The 25,603-nt window shown below is 40.4% G+C and overlaps 1 protein-coding gene across 2 annotated transcripts; it reads left to right on the plus strand.

Annotated features, from left to right (window-relative positions):
* The first annotated feature begins 18,565 nt into the window (after positions 1 to 18,565).
* LOC148040673 (uncharacterized) lies at positions 18,566 to 21,548 on the plus strand. Of its 2 annotated transcripts, none has more exons than XM_087660958.1 (7): positions 18,566 to 18,739; positions 18,989 to 19,046; positions 19,125 to 19,221; positions 19,314 to 19,665; positions 20,317 to 20,425; positions 20,533 to 20,724; positions 20,886 to 21,548. In XM_087660958.1, the coding sequence occupies exons 2-7, from the start codon at positions 19,014 to 19,016 to the stop codon at positions 21,042 to 21,044; spliced, it is 942 nt and encodes a 313-aa protein (XP_087517084.1). In that variant the 5' UTR covers positions 18,566 to 18,739; positions 18,989 to 19,013; the 3' UTR covers positions 21,045 to 21,548. The 2 variants fall into 2 exon arrangements, with proteins under 2 accessions (XP_087517084.1, XP_087517074.1); XM_087660948.1 differs by having other exon boundaries at positions 18,567 to 18,739; positions 20,835 to 21,548.
* The last annotated feature ends 4,055 nt before the right edge of the window (positions 21,549 to 25,603 follow it).

A 25,603-nucleotide genomic window follows, 5' to 3' on the forward strand; every position in this document is an offset into this window, starting at 1 on the left:
AAGCAGTGTCTGATAGAGGCACCCATTCTGCAACCTCCTGATTGGACGAAAGAGTTCCATGTACACACTGATGCATCAATTGAAGGCTTAGGTGCTGTCCTCTGCCAAAAGGGCTCCTCAAAGTTGGATCAACCGATCTATTATGCAAGCCGAAAAGTCACTGATAGGGAACGAAACTATACAGTGACCGAGCTGGAGTGCTTGGCAATGGTGTTTGCCTTGGAAAAGTTTCGCCATTACCTCCTATCCACCCACTTTAAATTTTATGTGGATCATGAGGCCCTGTCCTTCTTGATGAACAAAGCAAATGTGAAAGGACGATTGATGAGATGGCTCCTTTTATTCCAGGAGTTCGACTTTGAGGTGATTACTAAGCCTGGTCGTTCCCATGTTCTGGCTGATCATCTGTCGCGTATCCCACAAACTGCAGACGAGGAGCAGGATGATCCAGACCTCCCTGATGCTTCCCTATTCTTGGTAGAAACTGTCACTCCCTGGTATGCGGACATTGCCAATCTGCTGGCAACCCAACAGTACCCTCCTGGTATTTCTAGTCGGGAAAGGAAGAAGCTCATGCTAGAATCAGCCCCATACACCCTGCTAGGCGGTGCACTGTACAAGAAAGGCAAAGATGAAGTACTCAGAAGATGTGTTGCAGGGGATGAGATTGGGATTGTTCTGAAGGCTTGCCACGACGAGCCATGTGGGGGTCACTTTGCAGGAGAAGCTACAGCCACGAAGGCTCTGCTAGCGGGATATTGGTGGCCTGCAATTCACAAAGATTCCTATGATTACTGTAAAAGATGTGATGCTTGTCAAAGAATGGGGAAACCCACGAGGACAAGTGCCATGCCATTGCAACCTATCCTTTCTTTGAAGCCGTTTGAGAAGTGGGGCATTGACTTCGTAGGTCCGATCGACCCTCCCACCAAAAGGAAACAGAACAGATACATCCTCGTATGTACGGATTATGTCACAAAGTGGTGTGAAGCTAAAGCCCTAAAGCGGGACAATGGTAACAGCGTGGCCCTGTTCATGTACGAGAATATCATCACCCGTTTTGGCAGTCCCTTAGAGCTGGTAAGTGATAGAGGCACGTATTTCCTCAACAAAGTCATGGAAGAATTGACAGAGTTGCATAAGATCCGCCATCGCAAGTCCACTCCTTATTACCCCAGAGCCAACGGCCAAGTCGAAGTCACCAATCGCATCCTCTGCTCGATTCTGACAAGAACAATTGCTGCACATCGTCGTGATTGGGATGATCGACTTACAGAGGCCCTCTGGGCATACAGAACCTCCCATAAAGCAGCAACGGGACAGACACCTTTCCAGTTGGTGTATGGAACAGAAGCTGTTTTTCCTGTTGAACTGGAACTACCCTCTTTGAGAGTGGCTATCAAAGAGCGTTTGGGGGACGATGATTCACTGCAACGTCGTCTCCTGCATTTGGAATGTTTGGACGAAATTCGTCGGATGGCTCTACAGTGCATGGAAGCCACGCAAGCTCGACGTAAGGCTTACCATGACAGTTTCATCAAGCACAAGGAGTTCAAAGAAGGTGATTTGGTCCTAGCCTATGATTCACGCTTTGGCAAGTTTCCTGGCAAGCTCCAACAGCGGTGGATGGGCCCCTATAAGGTACTTGCCGTCAACCCTAATGGTTCTGTCCAAGTGTAGACCGTTGATGCCTCTGATGATCCCTTTCTGATCAATGGATATCGCCTGAAGAAGTACTTCCCTCCTTGGGGATCTTGACAATTATGGACACTTGATCCTTTCCCTCGTTGGCGCGGCACTGTACTTGTTATGATGCTACTTTTGATAGCCGTTCTTCAATCACTTCTGATGAGGTGGACGCAACCCTCTATCTCCTCAAACCCCCCTTCTAGCCTTGATCTCTTATCCTCTATTTTCCACCAGCGACAGTGGCGAGGTGGGTTCTGAGACATGGTCTTTCCACCATTCCTTTGTTCAATTTGAAGAAAAGAAAAGAAAAAAAACAAAACAAAACATATCGGTTATGGGAGAAAAGGACTAAGGTCCCTGTCATGCCGACCTATTCTTCGAGAAAAGGTGGAAACACCCTCGGGAATAGGGAAAAATAAGAAAAAGAAAAGAAAAAAAAACCAAAGAAGAAAGAAAAAAAAACAAATAAACAAATCTGTTATGAGAGAAAAGGAAGCAATTCCCTGTCATAGCAGGCCTCGTTCCAAGAAAAGGTGATAAACACCCTTGGGCGAGAAGCTGGCTGTGGAAAAGGTGGTAACACCCAGCAGTCCAGAAAGTGGATTCATTAATTGATATTCCTAGGATCCAATTCCGAAGCTGCCTCCCTTGGTACGCTGTGTCTTGGGTCTCTCTGTGAAGTGACTACCTGTCCTCTAGCAGACAACATGTTCCTATCCAACACAACGTTCGATTTGATGGCTACCTCCCTGGGTACGCCTCTTCAACAACTGATGACGCGATCTTCATCGACAACCCCTTGAGTGATGTGAGCTTTCATCCTAACCGGATGGGGAAGTGCGTATGGGTTGCCCTCTGTATCTATCAACAGAGAGTGAGACAGAGGGTGGGTCGAGATACCAGTCTTTTCCCTTCAAATCAAATGAGAGGTGAGAAGTGTGAATGAAGTGTTGCACGCACGGGATGGGCCTCTCAATGCACAAAGCACAATTTGTTTCTGTGCACTGCACTGTAAGGCTCCCTGGCCTTCCTTCTCGCACCGTATGCCGGCATAGGGCGGGATGCACAGTTGCACCATCAAATGCGCACAAGGCATACAATCTTTGCACAAGTGACTGTGAGGATTACATCAATGGGTTTCAGTAAAAGGCTGCCCTCCTGTATCTATCCACAGAGCGTGAGACAGAGGGTGGGTTGAGTGTGACTGGAGTTTCTTCAATCACTTATCGAGAGGTGAGATTGAGGGACGTTACGACACTTGGAGTCAGGTATGTTCTCGTTTCCCTGTGCACCCACGGGATGGGTCTTTGCCGTCATCACAAGACACATCACCCTGTTCTGTACACTGCACCGTAAGGCTCCCTTGCCTTCCTCCTTGCACCTATGCCAGACGGGTTGGACGCACTAATGCACCATCAACTGTGCACCCTGGCATACTCTTTTTGCACTATTTCCCCCTTGTTGATTCCTCAACCGGGTATGAGATATGGGTTTAATCATTCTTCCTCAAGTGATATTAGTCATGGGGCGAATGACTGTTCTTTCATTCCAATTGAGTGACTGTGAGTTGAGTGTAGTATCCCTCATCATCATCGACGAATTTCCTGCAATTCCTTCCATCAGCTACCTCCCTGGGTGCTGCCGCGTGGTCCCTGCCATGACGGACGTGTGCTGTAAAGATGCCTTGGTCCCTCCAGCGCCGACAACAACACTGGACGAGCCCTCGATACTCAACCTTGATTCTTGACGAAACGGGCCAAGTTTTTCTAACCCTACAACTTCTGTTTCTTAGTGATGGTCATGTTTTAAGTATGGGGAAGTTAGTGGATGGTCTGTGGCGTGGTCCTAGGTCCCTGTTGCTCGGTTAACCCTATCCGTTAAGGTCTTAAGTGTGGGGACGCGTCCCTACGCGTCTATGTTGCATACCCCTCTGCATATGCCTTAACCTGTTTATGCATGTATGCCATGACTTGCTTTTACCCTAATGGGATCCCTTTCCACCCACCCATTTATGTTCCACCCACCCTTGGGGCTGTTCCCCTGCAGTTTTCCTTCATTCCCTGATTTTGAGGTCCTTCCATGTGAATGCACCCTACGTTCACCAAAGTCCGCATCCAACCTCATAGCCCTGTTCCCCCCATTGAACTGATCATTTTTTCTTTTTACCTACCCCTGTTCCGGTGCACGGTTTTTGAGTTATTAATTTTTGAAGCATTTTACGCAATTTAGACGGTTTTCCATGTGAACACGCTTTTCTTGCTTCCGAATCATGCTCTGATATCATAGCCCTGACTAGCGCTTTTTTCCTAATATTTTTCCTTTTTATTCCGCATCATTTCGATACATGGTTTGTCCGTTATTAATTTTTCGGGTTTTCACGACTTTTTCGTGTGTATTTTTGACATTTTTCCATGTGAACCTGCCCTGTTTGCATCAGAATTCCAATTTGATTTGACAGCCGTGTCTCGTGTGCCTTCCCCTACCTTTTTCCTTTTTCCTCCACCCTTTTTCGACTTCTGGATTTTTACTTATTAATTTTTAAATGAGTTTTCGAGAGTATTTTTGGAGTTTTTCACATGTGAACCCCTCCTATTTCCGCCGGAACTGCATTTTAACATGATCACCCTGTGCCACTCCTTTCTGCGGACATTTTTCCTTTTTACTACATGTTATTTCGGTAAACGGTTCGTCCGATATTAATTTTCGATCCCATTTTTGGGTTTATTTTTTGGGTTTTTCCCATGTGAACGTGTCTTCTCTCAGTCGGAATTATGTTTTGACATGATAGGATTGTCGGGCACATCTTTCTGCACAGTTTTCCTTTTTTCCGCACCTCATTCCGATGCACGGATCTTTCGATATTAATTTTTAAATTGCGTTTTGGTTCGTTTTTTGTGTTTTTGCACGTGACCGCCCTTTACCCCTCCCGAAACCCCCGTCCCGTATTTTCCTTGTTTTCCCCCTGTCGTCCTGCCCACTTTTTGTTTTTGCGCTATTTCGTTTTGACGTCCGGATTGGGAGTTATTAATTTTTCTTTATTTTTACGTGTATTCGTGCGCCCGTTTTACGCGTGAACGCGCCCTTTTTCGATTTTACGAGTCTCCACGCGCCCCGGTCGTGTCCGCCTAACCCGTACTGTCATCCCAGCGTCCTTTCACTCCCGTCACGGTAAATTTTTTTACCCCGCCCCGCGCATGTGCGCGGGACGGGGGTACCTACCCTTGTCCCCACCCTGCCCACCCCCCTACCCTACCCTTGTCCCTACCCTTCCCCCCACCTGCCCACCCCATGGCCCCCCCCCATGGGCCCCCCACCCCTTTCCCCTAACTACCCACCCCTTCCCCCCAACCGCCCCTTTCTCTCCCTCTCTTTCTTTCTCTCTCTCTCTCTTTCTTTCTCTCCTATCTCTCTCTCTCCTTCCTTTCCCCCCACGTCCGTGCTTCTCCTCCCTCCCCTCCTTCTCCCTGCGCCCCCCGACCTCCTTCTCCTCCTCCCGCCAGCGTTCTTCTCCCTCCCCCGCCGCCGTTCTCCTTCCCCTCGCCCTTCTTCTGCTCTCCTCCCCCCCAGTCCTCCGTCTCCTCCCTCCTTCCCCAGCCCACCGTTGCCTCCCTCCCCTCCTCCCCCCGTAGCGACCACCATCACCTACTCCCTCCTCCTCTTCCGCCCCCGCCCCCAGCGACTCCGCCCCGCCCCCAGCGACTCCCTCCTCCTCTTCCTCCCCCGCCCCCAGCGACTCCCTTCTCCGCCCCCGCCCCCAGCGACTCCGCCCCGCCCCCAGCGACTCCCTCCTCCTCTTCCTCCCCCGCCCCCAACGACTCCCTCCTCCGCCCCCGCCCCCAGCGACTCCCTCCTCCTCTTCCTCCCCCGCCCCCAGCGACTTCCTTCTCCTCCACCGCCCCTCCCAGCGTCTCCGCCTCCTCCCCCTCTGCCACCTCCTCCCACCCTCTCACCTGCCCCAGGTTAGCCACTAACCTAACTGTGATTCATTATTAACCTAGCTTTAGTTAAAAACTCACTTAACTAGGGTTAGGTTAAAAACTCACTTAACTAGGGTTAGGTTAACCTTAACCTAACTATAGTTAGTCAACTAACCTACCTCAGGTTAGTCTTTCCCCCACTAACTAACCCTAGGTTAGTTAGTCTCTCCTAGGTTAGTTAGAACTTACCTAGACTAACTTAACTAACCTAGACTGACCCCAGACTAACCTAATTGACTTAGTCCACCCTAGACTTAGGTAGACTAACCTAATCAACCTTGACTTACCTAACTAGACTTAGGTAGACTAACCTGACTTATCCCACTAACCTGACTTAATTGACTTATGTTTAACTGACTTATTTGATTAATGTGATTTAGGTGACTTAATTAATCACTACATTAATTTTCCATAAAAAAATTTCAGAAAAATTTCTAAAAATTCCTTTTGCCTTTTGTCAATTTTTGGAAATTTGTCTGCTGGAAATTGTCTACCCTATAATTTCTGAAAATTCCACATTTCCTAAATTTACCCCTAAATTGCAAAAAAAATGTAGAAAATTCATTTAAAAAATTGTAAAAAAATTCTAAAAATTTCTAAAAACATTCTCAAAAATTCCCCTCACCTCCCTTGCTCATTTTCCATTTATTCAAATATAAATAATCACAACTAAAAATAAAAAAAATAAAAATAAAATAAAAAAAACCAACATAAACCAAATCAACACATCTGCTAAGGTGTTGTCCTTGTTGTTTCATCAGTGCTCTTTACTTTTCCTTTACTGGAACTCTTCCGTGCGCATTTCTGCATTTCATACACACCCCTTCCAGGTATTTATTTTATGTGCTTTATTTATTTTTATTTCCCCCCTTAATCATAAATTAATTGTTAAAATGAACCCTTTAATTCACCCACCGTTTCCACGCGCATTCGCGCTAAATACACATTTTTTAAATTAAAATGAACCAGCAGTTCACTTAGCACGCGCTACGTGCGCTAAAGAGGCACTTTAAATTTTTTTAATTAAAATGAACCAGCCGTCACATGAGCACGCGCTGGCAAAAAAGCGCTCCACATCACCTTAATTTGTAATCAATGAATTGCATTTAGAGACCCAGTCGGGAATCGAATAACTGCACCGCTTAACCTAATAATTGGTAATTAAATTTATAATAAAGGAACCGTCGTTTTCTTGCTAAGGTTTATCACCTAATAAAAATTCACCCATTTTTAATAATTGATTAAAATCAACCCTTCATTAAATTAATTCCCCCCTCACTGCACTTAATTTCCCTTTTTAATGAACCGTTTCGTGGGATGGGTTTGCGCAGTCATTAGTGTTATTTTCCATGGTCCAGTCTTGGTTTATCACAGATATAGTTTTGATATGTGTCGGATATGGTATGGTTTTGGTTTCCTGTCTTAGTTACGGTTACGGGTATGGTATGCAGTTTTTTTTTTCTTTTATTGCCTGATACGGGGTTCAGGGTGTTTGTCTGATGCATCGCATGAAGCTTTCGGTCGCATTTGTCTCAAGGTCATGTCGAATTTTTTCTAGGATGTGGTTTGCTTGGGGTTAGTAGGTCGTGTCACGTTTTATTGGTAATTCTCTTATCCTTGGTTTTTGTCTGTTGCTTTGCAGGCATTCTCTTTGATTGTCTGTGTTTGTGGTGTGTGTGTAACCATCTGAATGGCGCCTTCTCATGCTCCTCCCCCTATCCAGTACGTCCCACTAGTTAGTAGAGATTACTCGTCCCTACTTACTTTTGAGCCCCTCACGAAGGCGGGACTTGCTGCTTTTGTGGCCACTCCTTTTCCATTACTTCCAGAGGATCCGTCATTATGTGATGAGTTCCTGGCCTCTTACAGCAAGAAGACAGGCGTAGTCCAAGGCATGTCTATGACATTGACGTCTCGCGGCTTAGGGAAGGCTCTGTCTTTACCCTTCAAAGGAGAACCTTTTGTGACCACTCGTCAGCTCTTCTCTAATGAAGAGATTCTCAAGCTGTTGTAAAAGCAGACAAGGGAAGTCCTTGATGTTAAGAAGGTGATAAACTCTTCAGGAGTTTCGTTTTCTATGATCACTGATCCCGTATGGAAGACGATGTGTCAGTTCCTTCAGGACAGGTTCATGCCTGCCAAAACGCCATCCCACTATTTGTCCAAAGAGCTTTTCACAGCTTCCAGGATGGTGCTGAAAGGCGTTGCTATTGATTGGAGCACATACGTCCTTACTAAAATGGATCAGCATTTTGTTAAAGTCACGAGGGGTAATGTTACCAATGCTACCTACGGATCATATTTGTCTGCCTTCTTGACCTATTCAGGTTTACAGAAGACTGTGCCTCCACCTCCTCCATCAGATCCAGTACCTCCTCCTCCACCTTCAGAAGAGTCAGCACCTATTGACATTGAGGATGATGATTCTCCGCCTCCCCTGGTCATACAGCGCAAACGCTTGAAGCGGGTAGCGGATAAAGCCCCTACTGTACTTCCCTCAGTGCCTATCCCTGCTACTTCTGGCAGTGAACTCCCTGGGTATCTCACTTGCAATAACCTGTTTCGAGCACATAGAGAAGGATCCTTGGAGATCTCAGTTCCCTCCCTGAACAGTCTCGTTTCAGGAGATGCCATTCCTTTCCTCTGCAAGGATATTCAAAGTTCCATTGAGTTGTCCGTGACAGCCTGTGTTCAACAGCTGTACGCATCTTTCTATGAAGAGCTCATGCAGTCCAAAGACCAGTTGCATAAGGCAACATCTGAGTTAGCTTCTGCTAAGGATACCCAGAGCGATGAGATTTCTTCATTGAAGACCTAGTTATTCGAGGCTCAGCCACAGGTTACTAGCCTTTCAGCAGAGAAGGAGCGGATGTCCAGCGAAGCGAAAGAATTCCAAGTTCTTTTAGATGACAAGCTTTCAGCTTTACAGATGGCTAATGACACAGTGGCCAACCAAGCCTCCCAAATCCAACAGTTGCAAGATCAGCTTGCAAAGTCCCGCTCTATTCCTCCAAGCCCTCCTGTTCCATTAATTCCTTCTCTTTCCCAGCAGGACTTGGCTGCCCTACAGAGACAGGCTACTTTGTGCCCTCTATTCCAATATAAAGTGGAAAGATTGCAGTCCAGAATGGACTTGTTATGGTCTACCTTTGAACAGTTTCAGGAATATGTCCTACCAGACCATTCTTTCTTTGTCCACTACCACTTACAGAAGATGGTTTTCTATATGAAGCTTTCCACGATGGATTTACCTTTTCCAGAGGATGGATGGAGTGGGGCTTGGTTTGCTGAGTTGTTGACAGAGGTAGTCAGAATGGTCTTTGAAGATTCTGTCACGCCAGACACCATGTTGATGTCATACATGTATCTCCGAGGAGATTTGTTAATTCCAGATGAGGTAGATATGGCATGGTATGTGGGGGATGTGGTCTTACAGGCTGTTCTATATGTCAATCATTTGGAGTTGCGCATAGCTGATATGTTTCAGAGTTATTCCTCCAAAGTAGCTGATTGTCAGGATAATTCGTGGCATCCCATGATTGATTCGGTGGTCCTAAATCAAAGACAAAACACAGCTCCTACCTTTGCCCAGAGTACTAACCAACTGAGGATGGATCTCTTAACCTATCTTTCCAAACATAATCCATTTGATGCTACCTTCTTTGATGCCTATCATAGACGATCTCTCTTAGGACATTCTGTTCCTACCCTCCTCTATTACCAACAATTGGCTCACCGCTATGCTATATATTTTTTCCTTTGTCAAACTAATTCCACAGTAATTTTACCACTTCTTTTCCAACCTTCATCTTTCCCTCAAATTCCTATTTTCACTTACTGTTCCTTTATTGAGGATAGGGTATTTTCCCCTTCTTCACCCTGTCCTTCACCCCTCATTAATGTACCCTCCACATTTCCTATTTATCAGTTAACACCGTTCCTTAGTGATTCCTTACAAATTTCTGCCACTCCTTCTTTAACCTTTTCTTCCTTTTATGATTTTTCCTATCCCTCCCTACATCCACTTTCTCTTATTCCATTACCCTCTCCTCACACTTCCATATCTCAACCACCTCATTTGGTTAGTGACTGTGACGGTTTTGATACTCAGATTTCCAAAAGAAGGGGATGGAGTTCGGATGATTGCCTTACAGGACCGCAGATTAATTGGCCAGTAATTCCAGGAGAATGGACAACTTCCAGTCAAGCTTATCAAAACTATATTCATTTTGCCCAACAATATTCACAGTCTGCAGATCCCTCAGTGAGATTAACTGCTCACTTTGCTTGGTATCTGGCGTATATGCATAGGCACTCCCATACTGATTCAAAGCCTATTCCAAAGTTGTGCATGAATGTCAATGTTAGCATTGATTCCCAGCAGCTGGAGATATTGTATTTTCATGCCCTCTGTTTGCCTAGCAGATACTTGGTCCTGTTGGAAAGGATGTGCTGTCTCCAATTTTTCCAAAATCCTCCTAAAAACTTTGTAGATGAATCCTTATCTATGGATCGATTCCGACAACATCAATCTTTTAAGAGGGATCATCTTCATTGATACCTTTTCCATGTATAATGGAAGCTTTTAATGCAAAACTCTCTTTTTGAAGAAGTCATTCAGATGGTTGTGTTGTGTATTAGTGTTTGTGTTGTGAGTTCATTTATGTCAAACGAACGTGGTGGTTTCCTATTGGATTTTGTGTACGAGCTATGTTTTGGAGATTTGTAAAGATGGGGTCGTGGTTGGAGAGTTGAAGCTGATGCTGATGAAGAAGAAGCAAACTCTTATATCCTTTACAAATTTGTGATGATTTTTAGTTTGATAAGAGGTGTTAATTTCAAAAGGGTTTTCCTTTCTTTGTATTTTTATATCAGAAACAGGTTATAAGTTGGGGTCGTGGTGGATGGATTCTTTTTGAAAAGATATTGAAAATCAAAGTTGAGCTTTTCTATGAACTTGTATTCCCTTTTTCCTGGGTCGCGAGGACGCTTCCTTATTAAGTGTGGGGATATGTTGAGTATTGAAATGACTTGTTTTTTGGATGATTTTTGTTGTTTTTGAGAGCTGAATGGTTGATTTTATGGGATGATTGGTTGATTTGGAAGTGGTTTGAGAGTGTTTTAGATAATATTGATTGTGTTTTGGAAGTTCATGATGTTTGTTGATGGTTCTGTGATGTTCTGATAGGTTCTGAATGGTTCTGTATACCTTCTGTTTTGTTCTGTTTTGGTCTGTTTTGTTCTGATTGTCTTCTGTGAAGAGGAATGGAGTATTGATTGATGAAGAATGAGATATTGTGAAAGCTTATTGAATGTTTTGTGAGAGTTTGGAATGAGTTGAGAATGAGTTATGAGGTTTTGATGACCTTCTGTAACCTTCTGTAGGTCTTCTGTAGAGCTTCTGCTTCTGTTCTGTTTCTGTTCTGTTTCTGTTCTGTTCTGTACTATAGCTGTTCTGGTACTGTTCTGTAGACTGTTCTGTATGCTTCTGTAAGTGTTCTGTGGAATGTATGTGTGACTTTGGGAAAGTTTTCTAGCCTTGGAAAGAGGTGAATACAAGTGCAAAAGAGCTGGAAGAAGTGGAAGAAGTAGCTGCTGAAGACTCAAGAGAAGACTAGAGTGAAGTGACAGTAGTGAGCCGTGAAGAGACACTGTAGTGGCTCTGGTGACTGTTCATATCAGACATACCTCTTTGGAGGGGTATCCACGACCTAAGAGTGATTATTGAGAGTAATTTTGAGAGATTGTAGTGAGGATATGATGTATTATTGATGGAGTGAGAGAGAGAGAGTCAGAGATAGCCAATTCTACTCAAACAGAGTGATTGTATATGAGAGATTGAGAGAGAAGACTATGAAGATATTGAAGATGAATACTATGTGATGTATTTCCATTCTAAGATGGTGTACTTCTTTGTTTTCTTTGTTCCATTGATGGATTTTGTGAAGGTGTTGAAGAATATGGTTGATTCTATTAAAAACCGTGGGAGATTTACATGATGCTGCATGAAGAATTGTTGTGCCTGGTGTTCTTTTCTTCATTGTGATCATATGAAACATGATAAACAAGCTTGTTGATGTTACAAGATAGATTTTCTTGCAAGAGAATTCCCTTTTCCTTGGTGTTCCTCTCGGGGCTCCAGGCTATTACTATAGCTGTAAGACTTATATGAGCAAAGACATGGTACTTATAGTAGATTAGACTACACATGTAGAATATGACACGGATGAAAAAAAATAATGATCCTATTTAATAGCCAAAAGACTCATATCTCCCAGTTTTTCTTCATCGTCAACCTAAGGGAAAGATAAGGCAAGTCTAATGGTGAGATTATAGATAAACCAAGGTCTTTTTTAACTTTTTGTAATTCTAATAGATCATATTGATGATGCATATAACTAAAACTCAATTCTTATTGCCAATTCTATAATATGAGTTTACAATCTAAGTTTAAATTTTTAGTCAAAAATTTTGGTATTTGTATGATATATGTTGATTGGATGAGTCCTCTACTTAGCATGGCTATAGGCATGCCCACATATGTGTGTGTGTGTGTGTGTGTGTGTTGTGAGCACTTATACGTGCTCTTCAATGAATTAGAAATAATGTGAATTGTTGGTTTACACTTGAAATAGATAATGTTTAGAAACATAACACATTATGTGGAGAAAAATAATGAGAGGGACTTTGAGGAGTGAAGAGCACGTGAGAGGCAAGGGCTTCAATAGCAAAGAGGAGAAACGTCATCTATTGCATTAAGTAGCGGTGCTAGCATATTAGGTGTTGCTACTATTGGATTGACAATTCAAACACCGAGGATTCGTCCACCAACCTTTAGCGAAGGCAAGTTAGATGGTGCATATTGCACATTGTGAAAGTTTAAAATCACAACTATCCTTGGTTCTTATGAGCTTTTGGAGAGGGTGTTGGGGATTGTCCCATAACCACAACCCACCCTTGACCTTTCAAATTTGAGTATTATGATTCCTCCAAATCGAGCTTGGAAAAGAAGGAATGCAGATGCATTGTGTGCCTTAGTTACAAGCTGTTCTGATAGTGTATTGACCTTTATTCAGTATACAACTGAGGTATGAGAGGCTTAAAAAATATTGAGGAGTCAATATAAAATGCGAAATCAAATAAGATTCAGAACTTAGAGAATCAACTAGTAAAGAGAAGTTTGCTGAAGGAAAGACAACTAAAGCATTCATCACTCAAATAAAGAATCTGCATGACTAAATGGCTAGCACTGGGATATAAAAGACTAGCGAGGAGCTAGCTCGAAGATATATTTGGATTTGTCTACCAAATTTTGATTGATTGCTAATTGCCCTAAATACTCACATACACCCAAAGCTTTGAGGTTTGAGGAATTGGTGCACTATTAATGGAGGAGAATTTGCCGCTTAAAGCCATAGAAGGTAGGAGTAGTGGAGATGGTTCCTCTACCAATGGTAATAAAAAGAAAAGGGGTGGTAAGAAAAAGTTTCAAGGAGAGTGCTTCTACTGCAAGAAGAAAGGACATGCAATTGTACATTGTCGTGTCAAGAATATTGATGAAAAGAATGACACCGTGAAGACTAAAGGGAAAGAGACAACCAATATGATTGAAGCAGAGTTGGAGTTATTCATGGAGACCATTGAAGAAGAAATGACATGCAATTGTAGATTGTCGTGTCAAGAAGGCTGATGAAAAGAATGGCACCATGAAAACTAAAGGAAATAAGACAATAAATATGGTTGATGAAATAGAGTTGGAGTTATTCATGGAGACCAGTAAGGAAGTGTGTTCCTTGGTGCAAGAAATATCTAGCATTAACTCATGGATATTGGATAATGGCACCTCTCATCACATGACTGGGTCTATATAGTTCTATGAAGCCTTTGCAAGAATCCATCATTGTGATAGCTGGAAATGATGCAAAATGCTCTGCCAAGGGCACAATACTATTTCCTTTGTTGTTGCAAACAGTGAACTCAAAAATCTTTCAAATGTGCTGTATGTTCCAAAGATTAAGAGTAATTTGCTATTAGTTACTTCTATAACTGATCTTGGCCATGAGGTAAGGTTCACTAAGAGAGAGATAGAAATAATTGACAATGTTGGCAAAGGAGAAAGAAGAAACAATATGTATGAGCTAAGTACTCTTACAGGGACCACTTTTGTGGACACAAGTAAGCTTTGGCATAAAAGATTTGGTCACATTGGTTTTGCAGTGTTAAATGAGATGCATAAGCAAGGTATAGTTGCTCACCTACATGCAGTAACTGAAATGAAGGAACCATGCGAAGCTTGTATGATGGGCAAGCAACAAAGAAAGGAATTTCCACAAGAAAGTAAGAATAGAGTGAAGGCTTCTCTAGAGTTGGTACATGCTGACTTGTGCGATGAAATGTCTATACAAGCCTTGGAAGGATCTTCTTATTTTATGTTGATCGCTGATGACTATAGAAGGAAGATGTGGGTGTACTTCCTTCGTGATGATAAGGCTCAAGCTTTTGGTAAGTTTAAAGAATGGCTAAAACTTGTTGATAATGAAATAAGACAAAGTGTGAAGAAGTTTAGAACAGATGGTGGTGGTGAGTTCAACTCAAAGGAGTTTGAAGACTTCTACAAGAGCAAAGGGATTAAGCATCAATTGATGATGCCTCATACACTTGAGTGAAGTAGTCTTGTTGAACACCAAAATTATACTATTGTGGAAATGGCAAGGTGCATGCTTAAGGGCAAGGGATTGCCTAACCAGTTTTGGGTAGAAGTTGTTAATACGGTAGTCTACATTCTCAATTGGAGTATACAAATGCTCTTAAGGGCAAAACTCCTCATGAGGCCTATTTTGGTAAGAAACCATCTATCTCACATTTTAGAACTTTTGGATGTGAATGTTATACACATTTTCCAAAGGATAAGAGAAACAAGTTAAACCCAAAAAGCATAAAATATATCTTCTTGGGTTATGTGATGAGCAAAAGGTTTACAAATTGTATAATCAGGAGGTAAAGAAGATCATAGCGAGCTGTGATGTGGTGTTCAACGAGCACCCACATATAGTGGAGGAGAATAATATGAGTTCTTGCACTTTATCATTCAGTGAAGAAGTAGTCCACTACGAACTTATCCCAAGAGCTATCCCTACCCTCAAGCAAGATTAATACTTAGGAGCTAGTCGATCGTCGAAAAAAAAAAGGAAGATTATTGGCACCAAGTGGGCCTGAAAGTTTAAATACCAGGCTGATGGTGGCAGCTTAGAAAAGTACAAAGCTAGATTAGTTACACAAGGATTTTCACAGGATTTGATTTTTAAGAATCATTTGCTCCAACTGCTAGAATGATCACTCTTCGTATAGTACCTATAGTGGCCGCTTATAGAAGTGGCCAGCTTACCAAATGGATGTTAAATCAATGTTCTCAAATGGTGACCTCAAGGAGGAGGAGTATGTGGCTTAACCATTGGGGTTTGAGGTACCCCATTATGAGAACAAAGTTTGTAAGCTGAGAAAGACATTGAATGGGCCAAAACAAGCCCCTAGAGCATGGTACTAGCAGATATATAAATCTTTTTAGGCTTGAATTTCAAAAGATGTGCCTGAGATGCTAACTTGTATATTTACAAGGATGGTGAAAAGTCTGTGGTGATTGTCCTATATGTGGATGACTTTCTTATCATAAATGACTATGAAGATATGATCCATTAGGCTCAAAAGGCTTTGAGCTTTGAGTTTGAAATGACAATGTTGCACTATTGTTTTTGGGGATTGAAGTATAGCAAACTCTTCATCTCTCAAAATAAGTGTTCATGGGACATCTTTAAAGCATTTGGCACAACTGAGTGTAAGAAGATAGCTACACCTATGGAGATCAATGTGAAGTTATCCATTGAGGATATACCAACACTACATTTGGGAGGTATAGGACATTGGTTGGTAGGCTCATCTACTTGTGTAACACTAGGACAGATATCAATTTTGTTGCTAGTATTATGAGTAGGTTCTCAAACAAACCACGAGAAATTCATAAGAAAGCTAGAATGTAGATGTTCATATACTCGAAGGGAACTCTTGACTATGGCACCATGTACACTTCTGAAAGTGCTCTTATGGAAAACTCAGACTTAGAGATTGGATAGGTGACCATGATTCCAGAAAATCAGTTTCTCTTTAGGTTCAAGAATCTTCTCTTGGATAAGTAAGAAGCAACCAACTATGTCATTGTCTTCTACACCGAAGCAAAGCATAAGGTAGCTTGCTTTGCTGTATGTGAAGCAATATGGTTAAGGAGGATTCTATGGTATATGGGAGTACATGATGAAAATCCGATAGTGCTAAGATGTGATAATTAGAGTTGTATTGCCATTGCCAAATATCCAATTTTTTATACATGCACTAAACACGTTGAGATCTAGTATCACTATGTGCATGACTTGATTGAGGATAGGATAGTAGAGCTAGGGGTCTATTGTCCAATGGAGGAGAATGGAGCATATATCTTCAAAGCTCTTATGAAGGATCTCCTTTGAATTTATCTTTAGAGACTCAACGTTGGGTGGTCGAGGATGTAGTGGTGGACATTCAGGGGGGTTGTTACATATGCTCAATACCCCACCCTCATAAGGTGCTGGCAATGATCCATGGTGCTCTAAGTTCTAAGGCCCCCATTATGAGGACAAGCCATGTGTGAGCATGGGGTAAATTGACTTGTATGTCAGATGAGATCTAAGTGATCAGATATAAAAAAGGTGACATTTGTGGATCTAGCCTTTGGATTAGATAGAGTAGTTATGCTGGTAGCAACTTAAGGCACAATGCATCGAGTTGCGGGGTGTGGGAGTTATCAGGGACCAACGGTAAAGGGAATATTCCTTGGTTGACTAGGGAAGGTTTATATAATATGGTTGGACATGCTAACTACACTACATTCCCACGCTATAAAATGAAGACCCCTCCAAAGCCATCATCAATCTATCTTTCACCCAGTCAGAGTTCTTCCAACTATCCTTAAGCTCTTTACCTATTGTCTATCTGGATCGCTATCTAAGCTTCATAGTGGAAGTGCACAGGTGGACAAACCCATGTTTGTATTAGTTCTCATATTTGATGTGCCTTTTCTACTCCTTGCCCAAATTTTATCTACTGTGCCCATTCAATTTCTACAATTAATGTAGAGCTTCAATGTTAATAGCATGTTATTATAACTTAATCACAAAATTGTAATCATGTTATCAAGATCCTTGTTATAGAGTGATTTGTTTTTGTCATGTTCACATGGTCAAGCACATCTTAACTACCTAAAGCTTATTCATAACATGATACTAAAATTGGACTACATTGTGATGGGGCTTGCTATAGAGACATGTGATATCTTTGAGATAGTTACACACACACACACACACACACATAGAGGGGAAGGGAGGGAGGGAGAATAATTGAACTTAAGATTGGACTATGTTTGTGAGAGGCAACCACTTAAGTTTAGAGTGGACTACTTGTGATGAGAGTAGAGGATGATGTGGTCGCATAAATTGGTAAGTAAATATGTGGTACAAGGCCTTTAACACAACCTGACTTGGTGTAGCCATACACATTATTGTTATATCATAATTTGCATGATGGCTCCCAATATTGAATCATAGAGGGATGGTTTGTATTGCAAGGCATTAGTCTTATCATAGCTTGGAAAATATGATTTGATGGAGAGAGACTATAGTATTGCGATAATGATGAAGACGGAGAACCAACAAATTCTCAACTGTATTGTTATTATCACCACTAACATCCTTTCTACTATCTATCTTCTCTCTTGACATTTTGGGGATGCAGCATCCTATTGTGTAGAGTGTGAAGGCACCTATGAGGGTAGGCAATGCTAGGATGTAAAAAGAAAGGATTATGATATATTAAATTTCAAACTCTAATATGCCTTAATTTAAAGTTCATAGTATTTGCACATTAAGGAAATAATCAATTGTAAGCATCCCAATGATTGTGAATTAAAAGGAATCATCATAAAGACTTAAGATGCTTAAATGGTAATTATTTTCTACTAAATGTTACAAAAAGGGGAAGTTAGGTAGAAAAATAAAGAGGAATGGTTGGAGAGAGTCTTTAAAGCATAAAGACTTATGATGCTTAAATTATAATGATTTTCTACTAAATGTTATAAAAAGGAGAAGCTAGGTAGAAAAATAAAGAGGAATGGTTGGAAAGAGTCTTTTAACCCCATCGATGGGGGTCAAGGAATACTTATGAGCTAACAAACAACCATAATACCCCCCTCCTTTATTTGCAATGATTGTTGCTTGAGGCCAACTAGTAATAAACGAATTGAATATATAAAAATAAAGCAAGATTATACATGGTTATAAGATTCTATTTTAGACCACCTTTGCATCAAATATAAGTGTAGGAACAAGTGGCAGTCTAGAGTTACTAACAACCATCAAAGTTGGATAAGGTTTAATTTCTAACATGTAGTTTGGAGAGAGAGAGAGAGAGAGAGAGAGAGAGAGAGAGAGAGAGAGAGAGAGAACCTTTATTGCATTCAGGTTTTAAGAATCTGAGAAACATAAAAAACCTTTCCAAGGAGAGCCTTTATTATATTAAAAGTATAAGAAATGAAGGAAACTTTTCAAAAGATGGCAAATGCTTAATCCTCTCTTGTATCTATACTATTAGTTAACGAGAGGTGGGGGCCGGGTGCCACGTGGCAGAAAGAGAATGCGGGGGTGGGTGCCACGCGTCCAGCACCCGTCCCTGCCCCCGCCCACAAAAATCGTGCCTGCCTCGATGCAAAGCGCCGGGGGAGTCTAGGCACGGAGCGCCTAGTCTATCTTTAAGCATGGGAATCCTTTTAAAATAAATAACTATCATAATACTCCTACAAAAAGGAGGACTCTCGACTCTCCAGGTAGCTCATTCCTTGACACATACGAAAAGTCCACTTGTAAATCCGAGAGAGAGCGTCTGTTATTTGTCCAGAGGGAGAGTGGGGGAGGGGCTTACAGTCAGAGCGTTTCGCAGTTCTTGAACGACGATGGTAATGCTACAGAACGAAGACGAGAAGATGAGGAAGCCAGGTATGTCTCTTCTTCTCTGTTACATGTGATGTGTGTGACTTCTTTGTTAGCTTCAGATTAGTCATGCTTCAATATAGTTTCTGACTCTCGGTCCTCAGATTTCTTTGTTGGATTTCCCCTTTCTTTTGTCTTTCTGTTATTGTGTATCCGTCATCCGACTTCGGATTGAGTATTGCATCCTTTCATGAAATTTCACATATGCATCTCTCATAGGTTGCCTGCTCTTTGTATGAACCGTTTCTGCAACAGGCTCTTATAAACTGCTGTGAGATACATGGCAACAATGGCGGCATCATCGCCAAAGGAGGTATGGCATACTAGTCAATGTAGCCAATGGATCAGATGGTTCTTGCATATGCTCAAGTGTGATTATTGCTCTGCACAGCTTATTGTATATCAAAGGAAGCGCCTGCACCTCCGGCAACAATTGTCTGTTTCAGAAAGAGGATCGGTCTTGTTCAAAAGAGAAGTTCCAGAAAGAGGTAATATCAAGCAACAATGGTGTAATCTGTAGAAATCACTGCACATGGGAGAACCATTGGCTTTTGTTGTCTCATTTTTCTTTTCCTTACAGTTAAGCAGACAAAAACAAGACAACCTAGGGCCAAGAAAGTAGCAATTGACCATCCTTCGAATTGCCTGACTAGGCTGAGGGGATTGGATCAGCCGTGGCAGCCTCCAGAGACATCTCTAAGGGCGGGGTGGGGTACGCTCAGGGTGGGGACATCTGGTTATGTTTATAAAGATTGGAAGAAGATCGTTTACCCTGAGGAAGTACCTCAAAAGGAGTGGTTTCACTGGTACACGAGGTTGTTTGACACAGTAGAGATAAACAACACATTCTACCGTCTCCCATCATTTGATGTAATAGATGGCTGGAGATCTCAAGCTCCTACTGGCTTCTGCTATGCTTTGAAATTCAGCAGGTTTGTTTTGAAGAAATCATGCTCTAGATATTTTGTTTCAAGTGCATACTGTATGGCTTGCAGTCCGTCAAACGTGCACCTGGCAGCATTTCCCCCCTTAGTGTTGCTTGTCTGAAGAAACACTCTTGATACTATCAATCTTATGCCAGCAGTAATAGGAGGTTGGTTTGGATGATGCAGAAACACTCATACTACTACTTTGGATTGTACATGGATTCTCTAAATAGTGGAACTGGTTTGTGCTAAAATGTTCCACTAGCTGATAAATTCATACCTTCCCCTGAATGAATGACAAATGAATGCTTTGTTTTATTGTACATGGTTGTTGGCACATTGATGCTGTCATTTGGAACTGGTTTTGGACCATGCAAAAATTTTCCACTACATGATTAGCTTGAATTACTTCATCGTCAAACTTTAAAATTTGCCATTCCTTAGCAGTGACATTCACTTACATAACCTATAAATTTTTGCCTTTTTTGTTCAATGGGAAAATGTGTGAGGTTTTTTGAACATTGTATCACTCCTTTTTTCATATCTAATCTAGTTGTGCATATTTTTGAATCAGGTTGGTAAAATGAAGTAACCAATCATTTGTAACTGCCCACCAGTTTTTCTATTATAGTTTTAAGCAGCAATTCTGGGATGCAGGTTTGGGACTCATATGAAGCGTTTGAAGGAGCCAGAGGGACCAATCTCCCTTTTTCTTGAACGTCTTTTGCGGCTAGGTCAACAATGTACTGGGCCCATCCTTGTCCAAGTAATGACTTCTGTGCTTTCCATGAACTGAAACAACAGAGTATGTTTGAAAAGTGGTCAATGAAGTACAAGCAATTCTTTATGTCAATTGTGCATGTGGTCTTTCAGCTCCCACCAAATTTTAATGTCAATGTTGATAGATTGAAATATTTCTTGGAGAAAGTGCCAAAACAATATCGCTGGGCAATTGAGTTTAGAGATTCAAGGTGGCTATGCAATGAGATTTATTCAGTTCTTCGTGAACATAATGCTGCGCTTTGTATCCATGATCACAAAGATATTACTTCTCCACACCCTCAGGTGCCACATGTTTTGATTATATTGAATGTTGAAAGGTTTGTATTGCATTTATCTAAAATTTCAAGGTGAGTCCTTGTAAGTGAAAGCTCTATATTAATGTGATGTTTCAGGTTTTTACTGCAGACTGGACTTACATTCGTTTTCATGGATATAATTATCAGAGATACTACCAGCGTGAAGAGTTGCAGACTTATGCCTCATGGATAAAAGAGAAAATGAAAGCTGGATTGGATGTTTATGCATATTTCAACAATGACTATCATGGTTATGCACCATTCAATGCTCTGGATCTCAGAGAAATGGTGCTGGATGCAACATAATGTCTGACATATTAGTGTGGTCACCTGCAGTCACCATAAGCAGACAAACAGCTGGCATTATGGTGGTTAAGGTGGTTGAGATTTAGCTGGGACATGTAATCTCACCCCTATAAAGGGTCTCCTATCAAGGCTCTTTGGGTTATGGCTGGCTCACTTGCGGACAGCAACCAAACTTTGAAAAAGAAGGAATCTGCACGGTGATAAGCTTCCTTTTTGCTGTTCTTTATAGTTTTTTTGGGGGCAAAAACAAAGATTCATATTTTTTAGAAGGTATGTAATTGCATCAGTTTTCTGACTTCTACGTTGTAAAGTAGTTAAACTCTCCGATGGCCTGCCTAACATAGCAGATTCCTTTACTAGCCAGAACCTCAGTATCAAGATTTCATATTGGTTAGTCAAGTCATATACTCTTATCTGATCAATCATCTGCCTTGTTTGCAATTATTCAAGCTAGCCTTGTATGTACATCTTGGTAAACATGTTGTATTCAGATTCTAGCTGTTACATTATGACAAGTAAGTGTCTCCCTCTTAAGTGTTTTATGCCTGCTTCAATGTAATGATTAGGCCAAATTTGGATTCATCTGTCCCAGTTTAGGGGAGCTTCTGGACCTCCTGACATGTGCCATGCAGGTCCCAAGAACCCCCCAAGATGCAACACATGGCAGAAGGCCCACCGCACTCCCCCAGTTTGCCATGTCATAAGTCAAAATCAGTTATTCCAGAGATATATCAGAACATCAATTATCACACTTTATACATGTAAAACCAGAATTTCACCTTTACATTAGAATCACACACTCTTGTATTAGGTAAATTTTCCTCTCTTGACATGCTTGCAAGTGATACAGTTGCTTGCAGCCAAGAGTCATGGTGGTCCTTGGCACCTACATCCTAGACAAGATAAACAGAGGATGGATCGATTTGCGGCAGTAATAGAGGCTTGCCACCTATTCTTGTTTCCTGTCTTGTCTTCTATTCACATTCATTGTCTTGCCAAGAGACAAAAGTTTTGACAAAACTGACATTCAAAATGACAAGCATGGCTAGGTACTAAGATAGTCTTACTCTAGCCACCTACAACATTGAAGCAATTAGCAGGGACATTAAGCAAGGGCTGTTTTGGAAGTGGGCTCTTGAGAAGAACTTTTTTGCAATTCTTGTGTGCAAGAGCACAAACTGCATTCCTTTAGTGGCAACTGTTTCTTACATGGGGGATGCTTGTGCTTCTCTAGAGAAAGCGAAGGAGAATTAGGTTGTGTCACCTTGGTCAAGGTAGACAGGAAGCCCATTCAGAAGAATAGCTTGGGGGATGGTCGAATATTGATAATCCAAATTCAATGGGAATGAAGATAACTAAATTTAGTTAACATATATGGTTATAATGATCCTCACTTGAGAGAAGTGTTATGGAGCACTTTGAAAGACATGAATCTGGGAAGGAGCCTTATTGGTGGAGATTACAAATATGCAAGATAAACCTTGATAGGAGATGACAATTTAAGTTCATATGCAAGTGAGCTAAAGTTCCTTAGAAATTTGAATGATTCTATAAAAAAATGTGGAGACAATCTTTTATTTTTCCAAAGAAGCAAGTTAGTTCAGTATGGCTCAATTCTCAAGAAAGCCATATCACTTTCATTAAAATGTTTTTTTTTTTGTCATAATATTTCTTGTCTTTGTAGTCTTTTTTTATTGTGTTGCTTTATTCTCCTTAATTCCTCATTCATTATTTCAAGTATTTGTTTTGAAATCTCTACTCTATTTGAAGCATTGAAAAAGTGAAAATGAGATACACTTATAATTATACATTGTTTCAAACAAAGTCATTTTAATTGATACATACTATGCATTATTTTTTGTAAATTTAATTAATGTCAAATATTCAATCTAATTGTTTTATTTCTCATTCACATATATCTTAAGCATGTCCTTCAGAATCTAATTCACTCTCTCTCTTCATCAGTCTGTGGATGAAATACTATACTCATCTTTAGTTTGGTTCTAATGGTTTTAAATGTGTCTTGCCAAAAGTTAGATGTAAAATTTGAATATTTATTAGAAATATTACTTTTGAACATACGATGCAAACGAAATATTTTTTTTTTCACAAATAATTGAGCTACCTTTAAAGTGGTGTCAGTCTTTTTGATAAGAAAGAAATGAGTATTTTTTGTGAGTTTGTATACTACCACAAAGATAGTATCATATCCTTCCCTACTAACATGAAACTTTGTGATGAAATTCATACAGATTTTCACTTTAGGTTAGGTATATCCAATGATTGCATTTTTTCACGCGTGTGTGAGTTTTTTCCAAGAAACAAGTTAGTTTGAGAGGGCTCAACTCTCCAGAAAACCATATCACTTTTATTAAACTTTAATGCTCTCTTTTTCTTGTCAATATATTTTAAAAAAAACTTTTATTGTGATTTTTTATTATGCTGCTTTATTCTCTTTAATTTCTCATTTATTACTTTAAGTATTTGTTTTGAAATCTCTAATTTATTTAAACCATTAGAAAAATAAGCAAGAGACACAGTTATAATTATACATTACTTTAAATAGAGTCATTTCAATTGATACATATCATGAATTATTGTATGTAAATTTAATTAATATCAAATATTTAAATTAATTATTTAATTTTTCATTTATATACATCCCAAGCATGTTCTCTAGAAGCTGGTTCACTCTGTTTTTTCCATCAGTTTATGGATGAAATATGAAATACAATACTCATCCTTAGTTTGATTTCAATGGCCTTAAATGTGGCTTGCCAAAATTTAGACATAAAATTTGAATCTCTTTTAGAAGCAATGCTTTGGGTATACCATGCAAACATAATATTTCTTTCACAAATAATTTGGTTGCATCTAAAGTGGTGCTAGTCTTTTTCATTGGAAAGAAATTGACCATTTTTGTGAGTTTATCCATTATCACAAAGATATGTTATATCCTCCTCTAGTAACATACAACTTTGTTATAAAATCCATAAATATGAATTTTCACTTTTTGTTAGATATATTCAATAGTTACATTTCACCAAGCATGTGTTTCTATTCAATTTTGACTTGATAGTCCAAACATTCTCTCACATATATTCTAATGTCATTCTTTATCCTTGGCTAAAAGAATGAGTTTTTGACATTGTAAGTCTTTGAAAATCCAAGATAACTAAATAAAGGCAAATTATGACATTCCTTAGGAATTTCTTTCTTGAATTTTGAGGTAGTAGAGATACAAAATGATTCAAAGAATAAATATTCTTCTCAAGCATATAAAATTTTTTATAATGCATTTAAAAATATTTTTAATTTAGAAACAATAAGATTTTAGGATATATTGAGTCGTTTTATAATTCAAGTTGTACATGATTAATCAAGTCAGCTTATATAATAAATAAAATAGCATACATAGGTCTATGAATGGTGCACAGATCGGATGCCATAAGTGCGCGTAGTGAGCGTCAAAAGGTCTCCAAGAACAAAAGAACTCTATTTTTTGCATAAAACTCAAGGTAGAAAGCATGCACGACATAAACAAGAGACCAATTGGGTGCAATCTTTCCCCATGCCTTGTGTGAGCGCTCCACAAAGCATGTATTTTATGTATTAATCATCTTCAAGCTCAAATAATAGCCCAAATTACAAAATAGCACGCTTTTGGCTTTTGAGTTTGCTTTAGTGCCAAATAGAAATAAAGCTAATAGACGGGTGCCCAAGAAGTCAGGCATACCCAATACAATGTCCAAATACAAATATCATAATCGTGCGTCCATGCGCATACAAAAATAATAAATAAATATCCAACGCCTTAATAAATAGACGCGACAAAATATAGGCGCCATGCCTAAGGTATGCGCCCATCAAAATATAGGTGATAACTCGAATACATGCTATCCTCCAATGCTTTCCACCGCCACTACTGCTATCTCTATACATCAACTGAAGCATTCACAATCATTAGTAAAATAATACAATTAAATCGACAAAAGTGAATACCTAGCAGTCTTCAGCTACATAAATAAATCAATTGGTTAGAAATCAATCTTAACCTTAATTTATTATGAGTGCATACTCTAAACTCATAAATGTTTATTAATTTAATATGTATTTTGCGGAATCACCCGGTATGAAATCACCCATGTACACACTAAATTAACAAAACGCCCGAAAAGGATAGGCGTTCCCATCGACTTCTCGCACAAAGAATCCACTTTGTGTATGAGCCCCGGTAATAAAAGTTTACGGAATCCACCGTAATACCTCACAGAATCCACCGTGAAATATGCCTCCTGGCATCATATCCACGGGGTGGGATAGCAATTGACCTCAATTGCTATTAGCTCAATGTGGAGCTAACAGAGTGGGTAAAGCATTGAAGTCTCTAGCGTGTATCCATTGGGCCTCTTCAACAGGATGGTTTTTAAACTTGACCAAATATCTAGAATATCTATGGTCAGTTCTAGTGGTCATAAAGTCAGTATCTATAATAGCTTCAGGCTTAAGGATTTCAGTCTCTTCATCTAACAAAGGTAGGTTTTCATAGACAGGGTGTA

This window comes from Lygodium microphyllum, chromosome 2 (assembly GCF_053477565.2).
Source record: "Lygodium microphyllum isolate KBCC chromosome 2, Lygodium_microphyllum_v1.1.10, whole genome shotgun sequence".
Lineage (NCBI taxonomy): Eukaryota > Viridiplantae > Streptophyta > Polypodiopsida > Schizaeales > Lygodiaceae > Lygodium > Lygodium microphyllum.

Excerpts from the sequence above, each read along its gene's own strand:
- LOC148040673 (XM_087660948.1), top strand. The coding sequence starts at position 19,014 with ATGGCAACAATGGCGGCATCATCGCCAAAGGAG. Across the intron at positions 19,047-19,124 it reads CGGCATCATCGCCAAAGGAG|CTTATTGTATATCAAAGGAA; the intron begins GTATGGCATACT and ends TGCTCTGCACAG. Across the intron at positions 20,725-20,834 it reads TTACTTCTCCACACCCTCAG|GTTTTTACTGCAGACTGGAC; the intron begins GTGCCACATGTT and ends GTGATGTTTCAG.